Raw genomic sequence first — 21,911 nt, forward strand, 5'->3', positions numbered from 1 at the left:
AGAAAAAAACCTGAATAATAGGGCAAATATTTTAAGGTATAAATGCCAAGCCATGAAAGGAGATGACAATAAAGGGGTAGGGAAAAAATGTAGAACATCCAGGGCACTGTGCTGTGATAGAAACTTAGAATAGACAATCTATCACATAGAAAGGAGGAGACTGTCATGTGAAATACTGGGTATAATTTAAGTAAATTTGAAACAAAACGGTTGATCACCTCAGTAGGAAAGCTAATAATATTTTTTTTTAATGTCCTTGACAGAGAGATTTCCATGGAGTGGTGGAGAATGCCCCATGACATAGATTAAGGGAAGAAACATGTTCATGATTTAAAGAAAATTTCAGCAATTTGCTCTGAATAGGAGATAAATTATTTCTTTAGAATTATAAGGGGTTAAGAGAAGGTGATTTTTTTTCTTCAAGATGAATGATATCAATGATTTGGTTTTGACAAGCATAGTCCAATATAGAAGAAGAAATCAATGACTGAAGAAAGAGAGGTAAGAAATTTCAGGATAAGCCTGTGAGTAGGCTGAAAAGCTGCAATACAGAGTCCCATTAGAGGGTTTTACTTTTGAATAAGAGCAGAAACATTCACTCATTAAAAGCAAGGATAGAAGTGGCAGAGTAAGATGGCGGAAGAGTAGGGTCCCCAAGTCACCTGTCCCCACCAACTTACCTAGATAACTTTCAAATCATCCTGAAAACCTACGAATTCGGTCTGAAATTTAAAGAGAGAACAGCTGGAATGCTACAGGGAGAAGAGTTCACGCTTCTATCAAGGTAGGAAGACGGGGAAAAAGAAATAAAGAAACAAAAGGCCTCCAAGTGGGAGGGGCCCCACTAGGAGCCAGGCTAAGGCTGGGGCGAGTGTCTCCAGGACAGGAAAGCCCCGTCCCGGAGAAGCAAGAGCTTCTGAACCGATACCAAAAGATTGGGATCATCCCCTGTGTAATCTCTGACCATACTGCCTTGAAATTAGAACTAAATCACAACAAGAGGTTTGGAAGGACTTCAAACACATGGAGGTTAAGGACCATCTTGCTAAAAGATGAAAAGGTCAATGAGGAAATTAAGGAAGAATTAAAAAGATTCATGGAAACTAATGAGAATGAAGATACAACCATTCAAAATCTTTGGGATACAGCAAAAGCAGTCCTGAGGGGGAAATACATCGCAATACAAGCATCAATCCAAAAACTGGAAAGATCTCAAATACAAAAGCTAACCTTACACCTAAAGGAGATAGAAAAAAAAAAACAGCAAATAGATCCTACACCCAGCAGAATAGGAGAGTTAATAAAGATTTGAGCAGAACTCAATGAAATCGAGACCAGAAGAACGTGGAACAGATCAACAAAACCAGGAGTTGGTTGTTTGAAAGAATTAATAAGATAGATAAACCATTAGCCAGCCTTATTAAAAAGAAGAGAGTGAAGACTCAAATTAATAAAATCATGAATGAGAAATGAGAGATCCCTACCAACACCAAGGAAATACAAAGGATTTTAAAAACATATTATGAACAGCTAAACGCCAAAAAATTAGGCAATCTAGAAGAAGTGGACGCATTTCTGGAAAGCCACAAACTACCACACCTGGAACAGGAAGAAATAATAAACCTGAACAGGCCAATAACCAGAGAGGTAATTGAAGCAGTCATCATAAACTAAAGAGGTAAAGGATCTATAACCTAAAAAATATAGAATACTTATGAAAGAATTTGAGGAAGACACAAAGAGATGGAAAAATATTCCATGTTCATGGATTGCCAGAATTAATATTGTGAAGATGTCAACGTTACCCAGGGCAATTTACACGTTTAATGCAATCCCTATCAAAATACCATGGACTTTCTTCAAAGAGTTAGAACAAATTATTTTAAGATTTGTGTGGAATCAGAAAAGACCCCAAATAGCCAGGGGAATTTTAAAAAAGAAAACCATAGCTGGGGGCTTCACAATGCCAGATGTCACGTTGTACTACAAAGCTGTGGTCATCAAGACAGTGTGGTACTGGCACAAATAAAGACACATAGATCAATGGAACAGAATAGAGAACCCAGAAGTGGACCCTGAACTTTATGGTCAACTAATATTCGACAAAGCAGGAAAGACTATCCACTGGAAGAAGGACAGTCTCTTCAATAAATGGTGCTGGGAAAATTGGACATCCACATGCAGAAGAATGAATCTAGACCACTCTCCTGCACCATACACAATGATAAACTCAAAATGGATGAAAGATCTAAATGTGAGACAAGATTCCATCAAAATCCTAGAGGAGAACACAGGCAACACCCTTTTTGAACTTGGCCACAGTAACTTCTTGCAAGATACATCCACGATGGCAAAAGAAACAAAAGCAAAAATGAACTATTGGGACTTCATCAAGATAAGAAGCTTTTGCACAGCAAAAGATATACTCAACAAAACTAAAATACAACCTACAGAATGGGAGAAGATATTTGCAAATGACGTATCAGGTAAAGGGGTAGTTTCCAAGGTCTATAAAGAACTTCTTCAACTCAACAGCAAAGCAACAAACAATCCAATCATGAAATGGGCAAAAGACATGAACAGAAATCTAAGAGAGGAAGACATAGACATGGCAAACATGCACGTGAGAAAATGCTCCACATCACTTGCCATCAGGGAAATACAAATCAGAACCACAATGAGATACCACCTCACACCAGTGAGAATGCGGAAAATTAACAACGCAGGAAACCACAAATGTTGGAGAGGATGTGGGGAGAGGGGAACCCTCTTGCACTGTTGGTGGGAATGTGAACTGGTGCAGCCACTCTGGAAAACTGTGTGGAGGTTCCTCAAAGAGTTAAAAATAGACCTGCCCTACGACCCAGCAATTGCACTGCTGGGGATTTTCCCCAAAGATACAGATGCAATGAAACTCCAAGACACCTGCACCCCGATGTTTCTAGCAGCAATGTCCACAATAGCCAAACTGTGGAAGGACCCTCGGTGTCCATCGACAGATGAATGGATAAAGAAGCTGTGGTCTATGTATACAATGGAATATTACTCAGCCATTAGAAATGACAAATACCCACCATTTGCTTCGACATGGATGGAACTGGAGGGTATTATGCTGAGTGAAATAAGTCAATCGGAGAAGGACAACATTATATGGTGTCATTCATTTGGGGAATATAAAATATAGTGAAAGGGAATAAAGGGGAAAGGAGAAAAAATGAGTGGGAAATATCAAAAAGGGAGACAGAACATGAGAGACTCCTAACTCTGGGAAATGAACTAGGAGTGGTGGAAGGGGAGGTGGGCGGGGGCTGGGGGTGACTGGGTGACGGGCACTGGGGGGGCACTTGATGGGATGAGCACTGGGTGTTATTCTATATGTTGGCAAATTAAACTCCAATAAAAAATAAATTTCTGAAAAAAATAAATGTATGAAAAACAGGTTATGTTTCTTGAAAACATAAAAACTAAAAACATTGAAACTAAAAAAAAAAAAGAGTGAAAGAGATGATTACATCTATATTAACTGTGTAATTGTAGGCTAGGGATGACGTGCCACTGGGACTGATTCTGATGTCAATTATTCTTCCACACCGAAGTATTGGTCTAACCTGATGATTCAAGCTTTCATATTTAAGTTGCATGATCTCTTTGTTTTTAGCCAGCTACATAATGCAGCTGGTGCCAACTTTCCTTGCACATCTTCATTAAGGACTCAGGATGATCCATCTCTAGGTCCTCAATCTATTTGCCTATTCTTTCCTTTTTTAAAGCATCTAACACTAGTTAGAGACTAACCTTTATCTTTATGTCAACAAAATGCAATCCCATGCTCAAGCTTCAGAAATGCTTCATTGTTTGAATCTATAATCACTCTCTGCCTTCACTTCTTTGTTTCTGCTTTTCTTCTGTCCTCTTTCTTTGCGTTCCTTTACAATACAAGCTTTCAGTTTGAAAGATTTGATTCATATCTCTTAGTTACCCATGTCTAACAAAAAAATGAGAAATCCTATTTGTTATTTCAGTTCTGTAAGATTTTTCTCTGGACAGTAGATATTTGATCTTCAGTTCTGACCATCTGATTTAGAGGAGGCTACTGTGTCAGGTAAGTAACTTTGAGCACTTTCTTGTTAATCAATTATGAGATGTTTGAAATAATTGATTCTGGACTTAGTTTTGGAAAGCCAGTTCAAGCTAGGGATTTATCAAAGAATATTGAGGTTGATAACCCTCAGCATTCTAATTATAGGTATTATGGATCAGTGTTACTCATGTAAATTTTATAACGTTTGATTTCATTTATTCTCTTAACTGAAGTGATAAAGTCAAATTTCTATTGTGTGTATCAGAATGTTGGTTATTTTTCTGACCAGAGAATTCTTAATGGATTTATTACAATATAAATATTCAACAAAGCTTTGTCTCTTGAAAGACTATATTCATTTATATAATTTTGAAGTGTTTATAGGGACAGGAATTTATCAATTTGTTTATACTAGCCCATCTCCTCAGGTAACTCATGAATTTCTTTAAAGATGATTTAGGTAGGAAGATCCTACATTTTCTGCTCTAAGGAACTGCTCCACAATACTTTCTTATTTTATACTTAGAAATTGTAGGAGGCAGGTAAGACAGAAAATATGAATGGCTTATCAGATATTCAGAGGCTCACAAATGATGAAGATAGAATGTGAAAACTGGTTTCTGATTCTAAATGTTGTATAATGTTCACAGTATTACATCCCAAATGCTAAGAAAAATAGATTTCAAGGGTGGAAATAGGGGAAGTCCTCAGTAGAACTGTTTTTTGAGATTTAGCTGAGAAGATTATCATGCTTTTGGTCTGTTTGTCAAAAGATGGATGGACCTTTGATTTTGATTATTAATAATTAATAGTCTTTTGAATAAAGATTCTCCAAATTATTCTACTTTATTTTTTTAAGTTTTTATTTAAATTCCAGTTACTTAACATTAGTGTATTATTAATTTCAGGTGTACAATTTGGTGATTCAACACTTATATACAATTCCCACCATTCGTCACAAGTGTACTCCTTAATCCCCATCACTTATTTAGAAAAAAGTTTTTATTCAAAAATTAGAAGTGAAGCTTTATAAGAAAAACCTGCTGGAGAAGAAACAGAATGAAATAGATTAAACGAAGATTAAATGACTTATGGTAGAGGTCATCTTTTCTCCTTGTTTGTCCAGGTCACTTCCTATTTATGTGAGTTGTCCTCATGTCCTTTCTGGTCCATCCTTTTAGCACCTCAAACAACTGAATTATATGGTAAGTAAGCATTGTGTCAGTCTTTGACACAGGGAAGCATTTGACAACAGAATAACAAATTTAAAAAAAAGAAGAAAAGGAAAAAAAATCTAGTTATCCTTTATTGGATATGCTATTCTTGGAGAGAATAGATATGGAAAAGACAGGGTAAAATTTAAAAATTCAATTATCACTGCTATTACAGTTTTGCTTAGGACTAACCTAAGACTCATCCATTTTTCAGTACCCATTTTTCATACCAGCATTTTCACATGCAACATGTGTGAAATTTTATTCCACCTATGATGATGTGTTCTCTGTATCAATAGAAAGAAGTAGTGGACCTCAGTGAGGTTATCCCTATTCCTCATTCATCTTTTAAATTGCTTATTTGAGTAAGTAGAAGCCATAGTCCTAAAGTTTTCAACAAAAAGCAAAATAGATTTTATATGTATTAAATTATGACACATTTAAAAATTATGGGAGCTGTATTAAACTAGAATTATACATTAATCACAGACCTGTATAAGGAATAATTTCCAATCCAAACTCAGATTTCAAAGGGACAAAATAAATGTTTTAACAACATTATAGTTTAGACATGTTGGTCTAAAAATTTAAAAAAAGTTATAATTGCAAGCAATACTTTAGGTAAAATCATTGCAATAAATATTATACATAAAAATGTCCTTATCCTTTAATGAAAAATGCTAATTTGGGAGAAATCTCCAAAAACAGAAAAGGGCAAGGATCATGACCTTGAAATATATCTATAGGATAATACACTGCACACAAACTTACAAGCAATGTGAACGTCAACCAATTGAGGAATAAGTAAATGCATGTTACATCATTCACCCATAATCATGTTTTGGGTAAAGACTGTACATTTATGTAGAAATGTCACAATTAATAGCATTTAACACTATTACATATATTAAAAAGTTAAAAGTGCACTAAGATTTAAAAATATGCATAGACATATAAATAGTTATTATCTGGGGACATGGAGTATTCCAGCTGACTCTTTTCCATTTCCTTATTTTCCCCACATTATTTAATGTTGTTTTACTGCTTTATGATTTTTATAATTCAGGTCATGAGTCAACATTGACAGAATGAGAGGAAGATGCTTTTAAGAACTGAAGAGTTATGGACTTGCTGAAATCTTCCTTTCCCTTTGTGAGGAATGCTGGGGGGTTCTCTAGGGTCTTATTAGTGAGTTTCAGCACCATATATACTCATGGTCAGGGCTGGGGACACCTGTGCCCTGAAAAGGAAATTTTGGGGCCCATTGGTCTCTCTCGGGCTTTAATGTTCCCCTTGGACCAATACTTGTCACTGTGTGTGGTCTCTATTAGCCAACTACCAATCTCTGAATTTATAGTGAAATAATGAGCAGAACCCTCTAAGGAGATGGTTCTTATTGAACTTCTGTTGGGTAGGGCTGAATGGGCATTTCCTTCTCTCCACCTTCTGGATTGCCTCTAAATATCTGCTTTTAATTTCCCCAGTGTTTGAACACAACGGAGACAAAAATAAAGACAGAAACAGAACAAGGACTCACATTAAGAAATAGTTGGTGAAAGCTTTGATGTAAACTAACAATTATTTCAAGAAAGAGAAAGCAAAAATCTGTAAAGATATGATGTAGACCTCATTAATAAAATTCTACTGAGAATTTACTTTATATAGTTACAGATCTATCTGTTGTGACAGTTTTGGTGAAATATACAGGGGGACCTGATATGAACTTCTCATGAACTAGCTGCTAGATTTTTAGCTCCTATTGCCCTCTTCCCTGCTCTCTTCATGATCTCCATTATACATCAGGCAGAGAGAAGTCAAAATCCCAAAGGTTTTAATAAAAAAACATTCTTCTAGTGCACCTACAGTAATACATACTGTAGCCGTTCTTTCTGTGCTTCAGTTCTAGTCTCCTTGAAGGTGGGAGACTTGTACAGTCCTTTAGGTCCTTTCAGAATTTAAAATTCACTCACACAATGTGCCTCAGGAAATATTTTTGGAATGAATAAATTGATCTCTACTTAGGCTTATTGAAAAAAAAAAAAGCTTAGAGTAATTATTCTGCCACTGGTAAACTAAAGCCATGTGCTCCTGAGAATGTCTCCTAACCTCAGTCTCATTTTTTTTTCACGAGTAGGATGTATAAAGCAGTGGTGTAGTATTCCATAGGGTTGTTAAATACACTAATTAACAATATATATGAATCACTAAGCAGAAAACACTGTTGTTAATGTGTTCTTACTGCTATTGACAGGTGAATGTGTACTGAGGTAACATCACGTTTTGTTGTTGTTGTTTTTTTTTTCTTATTTACTGTTACACTTAATGTTTTGTTCAGTTCTTTATAATTTGCAGTGTATCCAATTCTGGGTGACTCAATCAGACGGAAATACTTAGAGCCACCATATTCTGGGAAAAGGGAAGTACTCTCCAGCAGAAATCTGAAAGAAGCCACAGAGGTAATTAATTTTTTTTTTTACTTAAATTCCAGTTAGTTAACATACTGTGTAATATTAGTTGCAGGTGTAAAATTTAGTGATTCAACACTTCTATATGACACGTGATGCTCAACAGTTTAGTCACCATCATCTATTTCACCCATCTCCCTCCCCCCACCCCTGTAACCATCCTTCCCTCTGGTAACCATCAGTTTGTTCTCTGTAGCTAAGAGTCTATTTCTTAATTTGCTTCTCTTTATTTTCCTCTGCTCATTAGTTTTGTATCTTAAATTCTATATATGAATGAAATCATACGGTATTTGTCTTTCTATGACTGACTTATTATCACTTAGCATAATACTGTCTAGCACAGAGATAATTTTACATTTTCTAGTAGCCATATCAAAAATATAAAAAGAAACACGTAAAAAAAATAAATAAATAAATAAAAAAAATAAAAAAAATAAAAAGAAACACGTGAAATTAGACTTAGTCTATGCTATTGTACTGAATACATCCAAAATATTTTCATTTCAGCACATAACCAATATAGTATTTTTAACGATATATATTGCATTTTTTCCACATGAATCTTAAATTCTTAATGTAATTTGTACTCTCAGAATATCTCCATTCAGAACACCCATATTGCAGATCTTCAATAGCCTCATGTAGTTTATGTCTATCATACTGGACAGGGAAGGTCTATATGATGCTAATAGAAACTGTCCAAAAAGCCTACCTGTTCATAAATATGTTAAACTATATTTTAACTGAAATAGCTATATATACATAATTAAACTTTAGGTTTGAGCAGAAAAATCTCTCTTTGGGAGACAATGATCTCTAGTATTATTTAAAATAATTATAGGTTTTTTTCCTCTTTTTTTTTCTTTTTTCTTTTGTATATTTTTTTTTTACTGGAGTTCGATTTGCCAACATATAGCATACCACCTAGTGCTCATCCCATCATGTGCCCCCTTCAGTCCCCTTCACCCAGTCACCCCATCCCCCTGCCCACCTCCCCTTCCACTACCCCTTGTTCATTTCCCAGAATTAGGAGTCTCTCATGTTTTGTCACCCTCTCTGATTTTTCCCACTCATTTTCTCTTCTTTCCCCTGTAATCCCTTTCACTATTTCTCATATTCCCAGTATGAGTGAAACCATATAATGATTGTCCTTCTCCAATTGACTTACTTCACTCAGCATAATACCCTCCAGTTCCATCCACGTCGAAGCAAGTGGTGGGTATTTGTCGTTTCTAATGGCTGAGGAATATTCCATTGTATACATAGACCACATCTTCTTTATCCATTCATCTTTCCATGGACACCGAGGCTCCTTCCACAGTTATTGTGGACATTGCTGCTATGAACATTAGGGTGCAGGTGTCTCTGTCTTTGACTGCATCTGTATCTTTGGGGTATATCCCCAGTAGTGCAATGACTGGATCGTAGGGTAGCTCTATTTTTAACTCTTTGGGGAACCTCCACACAGTTTTCCAGAGTGGTTGTACCAGTTCATATTCCAACCAACAGTGCAAGAGCGTTCCTTTTTCTCCACATCCTCACCAACATTTGTTTCCTATCTTGTTAATTTTCCCCATTCTCACTGGTGTGAGGTGGGATCTCATTGTGGTTTTGATTTGTATTTCCCTGATGGCCAGTGATGCAGAGCATTTTCTCATGTGGTTGTTAGCCATGTCTATGTCTTCTTTGTTATTCAATAGTTATTGCTCCCATTTCATTAGTCATGTTAATGAGTGATAGGTATTAATCAGTACTTTTCTGCTAGAAGGAAAATGCATACTACTTGACCCTAAACCTTTTCCCTTTGATTATCTTTTTTTCCTAATAATTCTTAGATTGTTTCTTAGAGTTCAGAGCTTTTATTTTTAGTTCAACATAGAATCATTATTTGCAAATATCCAAGACCTAATAAATATCAGCTAAGCACTCTAAATCTTCAATGTACAAATGCTTCAAGAATAGTATAAATTAGTGCTTATAGCAGCATTATTTACAATAGACAAATTATGGAAACAGACCAAATGTCTATACATAGATGAATGGATAGTAGAATTAGATTTTTTTTAAAAAAAGAATAGTGTAAATTAGGTAAAATAGGTCAAAGTGGTTACCCTTTCATAGGCAAATTATATTCTCTTAATCAATGGTTTTCAAATTGAATTTTGACTGTGAAAACTAGACCCTAATGTAGGGAGAGAAATATAATATACATACATATTATATATATATATATATATATATATATATATATATATATATATATATATAGTGGGAATTTTGTCCTTTCTTTTCCCACTGCTCCATTCTTATTAAATCAGACAAGTCTAAATTTTTCTCTTGTATATGTATTTTCCTCACTGTAAGATTATGTTTTAGCAAAAAGAAAGGCAAAAATATGTTTTTCTTAAATAAATGAAGGAATTAATTAATTCATATTCTTGAGCCAAAGAACATAAAATTGTTTCACCATGACCTCTAAGTTTAAAAGTAATGGTGAATCAAGTCTATCATCCTTGAGGGAGTGGTTGTATGGTGTGGCATACATAATTCTTCAGAGAATGTTCTTCCAGGAAGTTGAAATTTTTGAGCTTCATGAATGGGATAGATCAATCTTAGGGCTCAAAGGTAAAGACTACTATCTCAAAGCAACCCATGGTCCCAAATATTAGGAAAAGGGGGAAATTACAAGATGAGATGTGATGATTTGTCTTGATTTTGTCCATCATAATGTTTTAAATAAACCAACTATTTATCTTCTGTGCCCAAATTTCTCTACCATATCCATGTCATTTTAGTATAACTCACAGAGCCATGGAGCTGGGCAACTATTCCATGTATGCTGACTTTGTTCTCCTGGGCTTGTTCAGCAACACCCGTTTTCCCTGGCTTCTCTTTGCCCTCATCCTCTTGGTCTTTGTCATCTCCATAGCCAGCAACACCATCATGATCATTCTCATCCACATGGACTCCCACCTCCACACCCCCATGTACTACTTGCTCAGCCAGCTCTCCCTTATGGATATCTTGTACATTTCTACCATTGTGCCAAAGATGCTGGTTGACCAGATAGTGGGCCAGAGGGCCATATCCTTTGCAGGATGCACTTCCCAGCACTTCATTTACTTGACCTTGGCAGGGGCTGAGTTTTTCCTCTTAGGATTAATGTCCTATGACCGCTATGTAGCCATCTGCAACCCTCTGCGCTACCCTGTCCTTATGAGTCGAAAGGTCTGCTTGTTAATTGTGGTGGCAGCCTGGCTGGGAGGGTCCATAGATGGCTTCCTGCTCACTCCAGTGACCATGCAGTTCCCTTTCTGTGCCTCTCGAGAAATCAATCACTTCTTCTGTGAGGTCCCTGCTCTTCTGAAGCTCTCCTGTACTGACACATCAACCTATGAAACAGCCATGTATGTCTGCTGCATCATGATGCTCCTCATCCCTTTCTCTGTCATCTCAGCCTCTTATACAAGGATTCTCATCACTGTTTATAGAATGAATGAAGCAGAAGGAAGGCGAAAGGCGGTGGCCACTTGCTCCTCACACATGGTGGTTGTCAGCCTCTTTTATGGTGCTGCCATGTACACCTATGTGTTGCCTCACTCTTACCATACTCCTGAGAAGGACAAGGCCGTATCTGCCTTCTACACTATCCTCACACCCTTGCTCAACCCACTCATCTATAGCCTCAGGAACAAGGATGTTAGCAGGGCTTTAAAGAAAACTCTGGGCAAGTGTTTGTCCTCAGGAAGTGTATCCACCTTCTAAAGAAATTTCATTTGCCTCATGCAATTTGAAGAAAAGAATACAAAACATTATCATTACCTCAAGATTTACATATTGGAAACTTAACAAGTCATTCACATGCCAGCAAGCAAAAGTGGGGTATTCTTGGGATTTGAAATGCTGACTGCAGGATTTTGAGAAGTTAGCCTTTTTTTTTTTTTGGAAAGTATACGTGTTCTGAACAGTGGATAGCTTGAGTTGGAGTTGGAATAAAGTTGAGTTTTCGATAGCCACTGTCTGCTTTCCACAAAGCATGCATGCCATTGGAAATTATGAAGTTGCCTGTTTCTTGCAACGGTCAGTAATGGCAAAGGAAATGCTTATCTTCAGCTATTCCTTTGACTTTCCCGCCAGTCTCTTTCTTAGACAATTTACAAATTGACCATTTCAAAAGAAATCAACTGTCCAAATATTGTTTTTATTGTATTTCAAATGTTATTTCAATCTCTACAAACGATGTTGTTGCTATTCTACATTTAATTCAATCAAGTCAATATTGGCATTATTTGTTGAAAACAATGGTTTGGCTCTATGTTATTAACTTTTTCAACTGAATCTCATAAATAGGCTTGTAAACACAATAGCACACATCAACTTTTGGAGGAGGCCAGCAATTTTAATTCTTTCTCCTTAAAGTTTTACTAAAATCATCCTAGAATAATGAATTCAGTATTTTAAAAGTGTGGTTTTGAAGCATTGGTAAACAGGTATTGCTCCTATATTTTCTACCCCTCCTTGCCTCCGACTCTTAATGATATCATTTTAAAGGAGCAACCAGGGAAATTTGAAATAACATCTTTCTCACTGCATTTAAGTTGTCTGATGGTCTAACTTTTTATTTCTAACAATTCTTATGAAAAATAATAGGACTCTTTTGAGAGCTAAAGGTTGATTATTCTTTTGGAAATTAACATATTTATTATTCAATTATTGTTACTCACTTTTTAATATTCTCATATTCTTAAATTTAGCCTTATTTATTTATTTTAATAACTGTACTTTAACCAGTATTCTTTGGAGGAAGAGAAAATTATTTGTTTCTCTTCTGTTTTTCATGCTTTTCCTTACTTGACAAAATTCATTCTATTTTAGGTTCTCTGCTTTTCTAACATCCTGCTTTCTTATCTTAGAGCTTACTTATATTCCATTATCTATGAAGAAAATATTTTGCAACATAAAAAACAACATGTGTTTATATAAAACCTTATTTGAAAAATCTCATTGTAGTTTTGATTTGTATTTCCCTGATGGCAAGTGATGCAGAGCATTTTCTCATATGCATGTCTGTAAGTATTAGGGTGGCTTAAATGTGTATAGGCAAGTTCACTGGGAGTTAATATATGTTTTCAAAATTACATTGTTTTCATACTTTGAAAAAGAAAATGAGAAACATCTCATCATAGAGCTTTCAAAGACAACTTATTTTTCTATTTTGGATTTCCACAGATACAGTTGGATGATGGCATTGTTTCTTATCCTTAAATGTAGGCATCTGTCCTACATTTTCATCAATAACACTCAAATTGGAACCAATCCACTATAATCTGATATCCTAGGATTCCTCAACCTAGTTCTTCATTCTCTTTGAACTTTATTTTCTAACATCTGTGTCATGAAGAGAATGATTTGGATGAGGATTAGTCAGTTTAGGCCATTTTCTGTTTTGGAAATAGTGGGTATGCATTATAAGTGAATTCTTGTAGGAAAGAATTAGAGAGGTTAGAAAAATTATATTCTCATTATGGACAAATTTTACCATTTAACCCTTGTAAAATTCTAATTATAGATAAGTTTAGTATATAAAATTGAACAAAATAATTTATTGAATTCTTGTTTCTGAATTATTAAATTAGGATATTCTAACCTATTTATTTTTTAAAAAAATTTTATTTCTTTATTAATGAGAGACAACACACACAGAGAGAGAGAGAGAGAGAGAGAGAGAGAGAGGCAGAGACATGGACAGATGGAGAAGTAGGCTCCATGCAGGGAGCCCTATGTGGGACTCAATCCCGGGACCCTGGGATCATGCCCTGAGCCAAAGGCAGATGCTAATCCACTGAGTCACCCAGGAGTCCCTTCTAACCTATTCCTTACCTCATAACAAATAAATATAGAGAATATGAGATTACTGGTGCAAAGCAATTTTGGCTTTGGAAGGTGCTATATGCCATGATGTATTATTATAATTAATTCATCACTATAGATCAGGGACAGTGAAACTTGCTTCCCTCAACCACTTCTATTGCAGTCTTGTTTCTTGACATTGCACTTAAAGCATAATTCTTTCTTGCAGAAATCAGATTACAGAGGGTAATCAATTCCTTCTAATTCCCACATAAGACCTCTAATAAAATATACAGAAATTTTTTTAAGGACTGTTATTAGTCTGAGTAGTCATTACACACACTTCTGATAGAATAAGTTATTGCCTCTAGTATATCTTGAGGGCTGATGTCATGAGGTCTCTTTACATTGATTTTCACTTGACCTCAGAAATTAAAGAACCTAAGCAAAAACTTGACATGATAATAGTTTTTTGGTGGGAGAAAGCTACTCAACCAACTGTGTAGTGTTTTACTCCTTATTTTCCCAACCAAATGAATCACGAAGGGCTACATTCCTCCAGACACATTTGTCATGTATGTTTCCTTTTTTTTTTTCAGTTTAGTTTTGGACATATACTTGGTATTCAAATGAGTAAATTGAAAGAATGAAATAAATGTCAAATGTTCTATAATACAGTTCCTTTCAACATCAGTCTATTTTCTCCCTTCTAGAGTAGTAGTAGCATATTTGCCTTGCCATTAGTGGGCTCTGTCTTTCCTCAATGTAAGCCTTTTTATTTCCTCTCTCTTTTTCTTATACTCCTTCTTCTCTTCCTTGATTTATATCCCTTTCTTTTCCATTCCTGACTAACATGTCCAACCTCCTAACCTTTTTTCACTTTTCTTTTTCTCACCCTTTGCTGTTGCACTTTTTCCATTTCTACTTTTTCTGTTATTTTGACTATACTCCAGCATCCCCTGGAGGTGGTGTATCTGAAGTGTCACTGCACTTCTGCAGTGGTGGATGAGATTTTAACTAGCCTAGATTAGCAGGATATCCAGGAACAAAGGAGTTTCATGGTCTTTTGAAATGGGCTTCTAAACTGTATTAGCAATGATGTGATGGGGAAAGGTGATTTAGTTAATGTAGAGAAATTTGTAATAGAAACTTATTTAACACAGATGCACTTGTCTTGGTTAGATGCTCTTAGTTGTAGCAAGAGGTTTATGTAAAAGAAAACAGAGGCAAATCTGTATCTGCTCCTTTTATAGTATGCTCAGTAGTGTTCTCTGGTTCTGATATATCAATATAAATATTTTCAGTCTAAAATAAATGAAAATTCACCCAATAGTCCAGAATCTACTGTTCCATAATAAGAGATAACTATAGAGAATTTTGTTTCCTACTATGGGAAGGAATCTGATTCTCAACCTGTGACTGCATTCTCTGACTTGGGTGTCAGATCCATCATGAGTGCTCTGGTTAGGCTCTTTCATCTGCTTGTGACTTCTTATGACATTTTGCTTTAGAATGTAGACATCGATTTTAGTGATTCCCAGTCTTTGTTTATAGGTATTGAGTACCTTCAATAATCTCAGGAGAAATGCTCTGAATACAGTTACTGAATGCTCTTCACTTAGTTACTTGTAGGAAATAAATATATTAAGCTGACTTTGGTAATAGTTATAGGATTATTGTAGGTGAAGTAAAAATCATTAAGCAATAAGAATTAAGACAATTATTTTGTTTATTTATTGGAAACATCACTGCAATACTGTATCATGGAATATTGGAACTTGAAGTAACCCTGCAGATGGTTGTGTCAAAACTTTTTATTTAATGGAAGAAACAAACAAATATCTGAGAATGAAAATCAATGCCTAATTACACATGAGAAATAGCAAAACTTTAGCTGTAATCCCAGTATCCTTATCCCAAGTCCAGGAATCTTCGGCCTTTCTTCTGAGTCTTTCAACTTAAATCATTCCTCAGAAGATATGGTTGAAGTCTATAATTTCTGAGCCATTGTTAAGATCCAATATTCTACCAGCTGTGAAATTTCCCTTTCCCAGTTCTCTGAATGTCTTCATGCTTGATTCTTCTGAATTTCCATTTAGGAAACCTTTGTCTTTGTCTTCCAGGGACAAGAATAGAACTAAAATCTTTAGAAATTTAGAAAGGACATTCTAAAAAAATACATTAATGTAGGTCTTACCATAATAAATAGCAGAGTTTTAATCAAACAGAATTCACTGCAAATGCCAGGTAGCCCATTGTAGTGGTGTCAGTGGACAAAATTACTTGAACTCAAACCAAACACTGGGAATATAAATAACCCAGACTTTGGGAATTGATGTTTTGGACTATAGAGACCGTGTCTATACCTCTATGCAAGGCATATTACTGGAAATCTGGAAATTCCTGAAGGCGTGGAAGATGAGGAAGGGGAGAGCTAAAAACAAAAAAAAACAAAAAAAAAAAACAAAGATGAGTGAAGAACATGAAAGGCAAGGTTGAGAAGTCACAAAATATCTATCATCTATAAATAATTTGGGATCTTGTATTTTTACAAAATAACAAGTTCAACACTAGGTGAAAAATTGTGATATTCACAGGCTGTGCTGCTTCCCTTAGCAAACTAGATGCTAATAATAATAGACACTTGACTTAATTGTTATATCAACACTTCCCAATCATTCTCACAACATGGGTATCAAAATAAATGATAGAGTGCTTGGGGTGCTCAGTCAGTTAAATGTCTAACTCTTGGTTTCAGCTTAAGTTATGATCTTGCGGTCCTGAAATAAAGCCTCTCATTGGGCTCTGCACTCAGTAGGGAGTTTGCTTGAGATTCTCTCTCTCCCTCTCTCTGTCTACTCCCCAGCTTGTGTTCTGTCACTCAAATAAATAAGTGAATCTTTAAAAAGAAATAGATAAATACATACATACTAGTCATGTGGCAAACTGGTGGCTGTTGACAACCAGATCAACTCCCTGCTGGCTGTAGTCAGTGTGGGTGCCACAGACCAATCCAGAGCTAAGAGGGTCAATATGTGGTTGTACCCGATTGGAGGCTCTATAGAAAGCCACATCACAGTAAAGGGAGGATCCTATTCAAATTGACTGAGCATCTCACTGAGGAAATTTTGTATTTATTGGAGACATAAGAATTATTCTTCAAGAATAATTAGTTTTTAAATAGCATTCTAAATGGCTAGAAACATGTGTGTGTTTTAATCTGTAATGTAGAGGATGTGAGACTTAAGGTCTAGGCCTAATACATTTGTGAGGATTAGAGATCATGATAGGAATGTGCCCATCACCAGGTGTAGTGCATACAAAGCATTCTATCACGATATTTGTTATCATTATTATTATCGCTATTATTTCATTAGTAATACTTAAGTTGTCCACCTCCCCAAACAAGACCACCGTTTTATTTACTCTCTAGATAAATAAAATGAATTTCATTTTTAGAAACTTCTATTTATTTCACATTTAAGTTTATTAATATATTTATGCAAAGTAATTTTAGAAAATGTATGACTTCAGTTTTACTTCATCTCTTATTCATTTTTCTTTCCTTCCCCTTTCACTCTCTCTTTATTTCCATTAATACATTCTTCTCTTCTATTTTCCTGTCTCTTTATCATGTCTCCTTTATTTCGTACTGAATTTCAATTCCTTCTCCACTAATCACTAAATAAATAATTATAAAAAACACTTAACCTCTGTCAAATGCATATTTTTACATAATTTTATTCAAACAAAATAGGCCAGTGACATGAGAGAGAGAAATTTTTAGTTTGGCCTAGCTTCTTTTAAATATATTGTTTTCATTTTATTTTTTATTTTTTTTATAAATTTATTTTTTATTGGTGTTCAATTTGCCAAGATATAGAATAACACCCACTGCTCATCTCGTCAAGTGCCCACCTCAGTGCCCGTCACCCAGTCACCCCCACCTCTGGCCCACCTCCCCTTCCACCACCCCTAGTTCGTTTCCCAGAGTTAGGAGTCTTCATGTTCTGTCACCCTTTCTGATATTTCCCACTCATTTTTTCTCCTTTCCCCTTTATTCCCTTTCACTATTTTTTATATTCCCCAAATGAATGAGACCATATAATGTTTGTCCACCATTTGCTTCGACGTGGGTGGAACTGGAGGGTATTATGCTGAGTGAAATAAGTCAATCAGAGAAGGACAAACATTGTTTTCATTTTAAATTTAAATGAGCCTTGGACAGCCTTGGGTGGCTCAGTGGTTTAGCGCCGCCTGGGCCCAGGGCCTGATCCTGGAGACCCACATCAGGCTCCCTGCATGGAGCCTGCTTCTCCCTTGGCCTGTGTCTCTGCCTCTCTCTCTTTTTCTCTCTGTCGCTCATGAATAAATAAATAAAATATTTAAAAATAAATAAATAAATGAGCCTTACTTTTACTCCTAGGCCACATTTCTTTTATAATTATTCTAGAATGATGCCAGGATAAGGTAAGTAGTTCAATGACAAAATTTCAAGAAATAATTACACTCTTACTTGAGAAAAGAATTCATACTCTAGAAAGATGGGTTTTGGTTGACCTTCCTTACAATGCAGAAAGTAAACCTTGTAAATTTAGATTAATTGCTAACCTGGGGATTCCTCCTGCAAGATGCTGAAATCCATTATTAATTAAAAATATTCTGACCTAGCCCCACCTCCATTTCCAAGCATTTAAGAAGTCTTATTTTCCACTGTTTCCCTACTAAGGCTTGGACTCCGCTATTCTGAGGTAGGACCTTAGATTTTCATGGAAACCAAATAATATATTCCCCCCAGAGAGTGAGATACTTTCTTTAGGCATCACTCTGTGACGATTAGAAAGTCTCCTCAAGATTAAAAATGATGAATTTATGCATTCACTTTTTTTACAATTAGATTATTGGAAAAGGGATATTTTAGTTTAAAATATGGGACACTAAGGGGAACCTGGTATAGTTCGTAAGGATGTGCATGGATTCACTGAAGAGGAAAGGGCTTAAAAGAGCTGACTGGTTGAAAGAAGGTGCTTAGTATTTATTATGAGGAGTTTTCAGGCATTAATGTGTAGGTGTCAAATATAAGTTACCCAGGGAGAAGCATGGATTTCCCTCTGAATATTTTTAAGACAAGGATTACCTTCTTTATAAGTAGATAGGTATAGTTGAAGTATTTCTGCATGCTTGGGACAAAGCTGAGATATGTTCATTGTCTGCCAGGAGCAGCCACAAGGAGAGACAGAGGCAAGGCTCAGAAAAAAAAAAAAGAAAGAAAAGAAAGAAAAGAAAGAAAGAAAAGAAAGAAAAGAAAAGAAAAGAAAAGAAAAGAAAGAAGAAAGAAAGAAAGAAAAAGAAAGAAAGAAAGAAAGAAAGAAGAAGAAAAAAGAAAGAAGAAGAAAGAAAGAAAGAAAGAAAGAAAGAAAGAAAGAAAGAAAGAAGAGAAAGAAAGAAAGAAAGAAAAAAGCTATATTATACTTACAGGTCTTAGAGACAGGAAGCATGGCACAACACCAAGAGCTAAATGGAAAAATTACCAAGATGGTCAGGAGGCAGAAGGCAGGAGTGAGGCCATAGCTTTTATTGGGGGTTTCTCCTGGAAAGATAAGACAAGATATGGGAAACAGGTTAGGATTGGCTCCTTTAGGTAATTTTGTCTGGCTTTACTGTGATCTCTAGTTGCCTGGTACCTAGCTCTGGAATGATTAAGGCAGAGATGTATTTCCTCTAAGGGTGCACATGCCAGATAGAGGAGGTCTGGGTCTGAATAGGTTAGTTTTCATATCAAAGACATGGCTCTAGCTGAGCCTTTTGCTATCTCTGAAAATTTGGCTAGCCCTGGAAGTGGCAGACCTTCCATGGTTAGAAAGGGTTTTAAGATGGACAAAACATTATAACATGCAGAAAACTGAAAATATATGCATACAGGGTATCAGAAAGGATTGTTCCAAAACTTCTCATTCTTAGACAGCACTTCTTCCTGATAAAATATTGCCTAATTTCACTTGGAATTCTCTTCTTTCAAGAAGCTATGAAGGTTACAAATTACCTGGGTTTCTGTGGCTTTTCCCAGAACAACTGCAGGTCTGTTGTCTTGAAATGTGACACTTCTACCAACTGGCACCCTACACACAGCTCCTCCTACATCTCTTTACTTTCTTTCATTTAGAAGACCACAGGCAGGATCAACACCCCTTACAAAGCTCACTCTTCCTTTCCACACTTTGACTGGATCTCCTCCACTCCCATGTCCTAGCAAGGCTGGGTAGTTAATACTGAACAGTCTATGGGTCAGGGTATTCTGTGACTCAAACAGCAGAAAGGCCTGAGTCTGAGGTCATGCACATATTTTTTTCTTTCTTAGAAAAAAAGAAAACCAAACCAAAAACTCAAATTTGGGAGGAGAATGGGAAAAAAAAAAAAAGCCAGGAGCCTTGAATAGAGAAAAATGGTAGTAGAGGAAAGTTTACTTTCCTTGCATTTGTAAATAAGCCAAATAACACATTACCTTAAGCAAGAATGTGAACAATGATATTAAAATTAGATCCTAGGAGCTGATGTAAACAGAAGTTAATCGTTAAAAAATCATTGTAGATATTATCACTGCTTAATTGCCATTCCAAATATCCTACAATACAAATTAATCATGCACTTTGACCATGTGTCACATTAGTTTTTATATATTTGATTCATTGACAAAGTAAACATATGTTCCTTTGTGCTGTCTCTTAATGTGCTACTCCCTTAGCAGGGTCTGTTCCCTATATACACATTCTTTCTTCTCTCTCTGTGCCACACACACACACACACACACACACACACACACGCAACCTAGATCCATTTTTTTAATGCAATGAGTCTACTGTTAATTTTTGAAATAAAAAATTTGATTTAGAATTATCTTTCAAAAAAATAAATAAAATTATATCTTTCCCTCAACTTTCATAATCTATTTTTCTAGAATATACACTAAGAAAGGATCCAAATGTTAGAAAAATTTTCATTCCTTCATCAAGGAAATTTAAGCAATAAGAGTGATTTACATCTATGTAAATCTCTGTAGAGTCTAGTATAGTGTTCCTATAAAATAAAATAATGTGGCCCATATTTTGATTCAAAAGTAATTAGTTATTTTCTTAGGCAATTTTCAGATTGTTTGGTCATATTCTTTGCTATATCAGTTCTTCACTGTACTTTTAAAGGGATGATTGGGAGCTGATTTGATATTCTTAGTAAATGAAATAGAAAATCCTCAATGTACCTTCAAAGTGAAAAAATGATGGTTGGTCAAGATAAAATTATTGCCTGCTAGCAAGAATATTTTAATATCCAACCAGTTATTGTGGAGACCTATAAACACAATTTCAGTTATAATATCTCAAATTCTCTCTTTGTATACAAGTCAGACCTGTGCCTGTCACAAGAAAATCTTTTGCATATTAAAGAAAGCAGAAGTAGCTGACTTTCTTTTTAATTTTTTTTAGTTTCTGATGTAATGTTCAAAAATTCCTCAGTTGCCTATAACACCCAGTGCTCACTTCATGTGCCATCCTCAATGCCCATCACCCAGTTACTCCATCCCCCCATCCACCTCCCCTCCAGTGACCCACAGTTTGTTTCCCAGAGTTAAGAGTCTTTCATGGTTTGTCTACCTTTCTGATTTCTTCCCATTGAATTTCCCCTCCTTTCCCCTGTGACCCTTTGTGCCGTTTCTTATATTCCTCATATGAGTGAAACCATATAATAAATATCTTTCTCCAATTGACTTAATTCACTTAGAATAATACTCTCCAGTTCCATCCATGTGAATGTAGATGGTAAGATTTCATTCATTCTTTCTGATAGCTGAGTAATATTCCATTTTATATGCCACATATTCTTTGTGCATTCATCTGTCGATGGAAATCTCACTTCCTTCCACAGCTTGGCTTTTGTGGACCTTAAAAGTCACTGATTTTCATCCATCTAATTTGTTGAGAGTTAGAGTTGATATCCAGGTATGATTTATTGATTATCCAGACATTTGTTTTTATCCTGCTTAGCTGATAAGGTATAATAAATGTAAATTCAACACAGAATATATTTTATATTTCCCCTCTGGATCTCACTTATTTATTTTGAAAATTACTCATAGTATAAATCCATCTTTGATGAACATTTAGAAAGAAAAATAAGTCTCTCTATTGTTCTGATTGGTTTTAGTTTCACATAAAAGGATAATTATTCCTTTTCAATGCTTCAGAGACTACATTCATTGTTCATTATTATGGAACAAAAAATATCTGGGTATCTTTGCAGTATTTGTAG

General features: G+C 35.5%; 1 protein-coding gene across 1 annotated transcript; it reads left to right on the forward strand.

The window, feature by feature from the left end:
* The first annotated feature begins 10,571 nt into the window (after positions 1-10,571).
* Positions 10,572-11,525, forward strand: LOC112651590 (olfactory receptor 2T27). Its single transcript, XM_025434902.1, has one exon. It carries the CDS (start codon positions 10,572-10,574, stop codon positions 11,523-11,525), a length of 954 nt encoding a protein of 317 aa, XP_025290687.1.
* The last annotated feature ends 10,386 nt before the right edge of the window (positions 11,526-21,911 follow it).

This window comes from Canis lupus, chromosome 14, assembly GCF_003254725.2.
Source record: "Canis lupus dingo isolate Sandy chromosome 14, ASM325472v2, whole genome shotgun sequence".
Taxonomy (NCBI): Eukaryota; Metazoa; Chordata; class Mammalia; order Carnivora; family Canidae; genus Canis; species Canis lupus.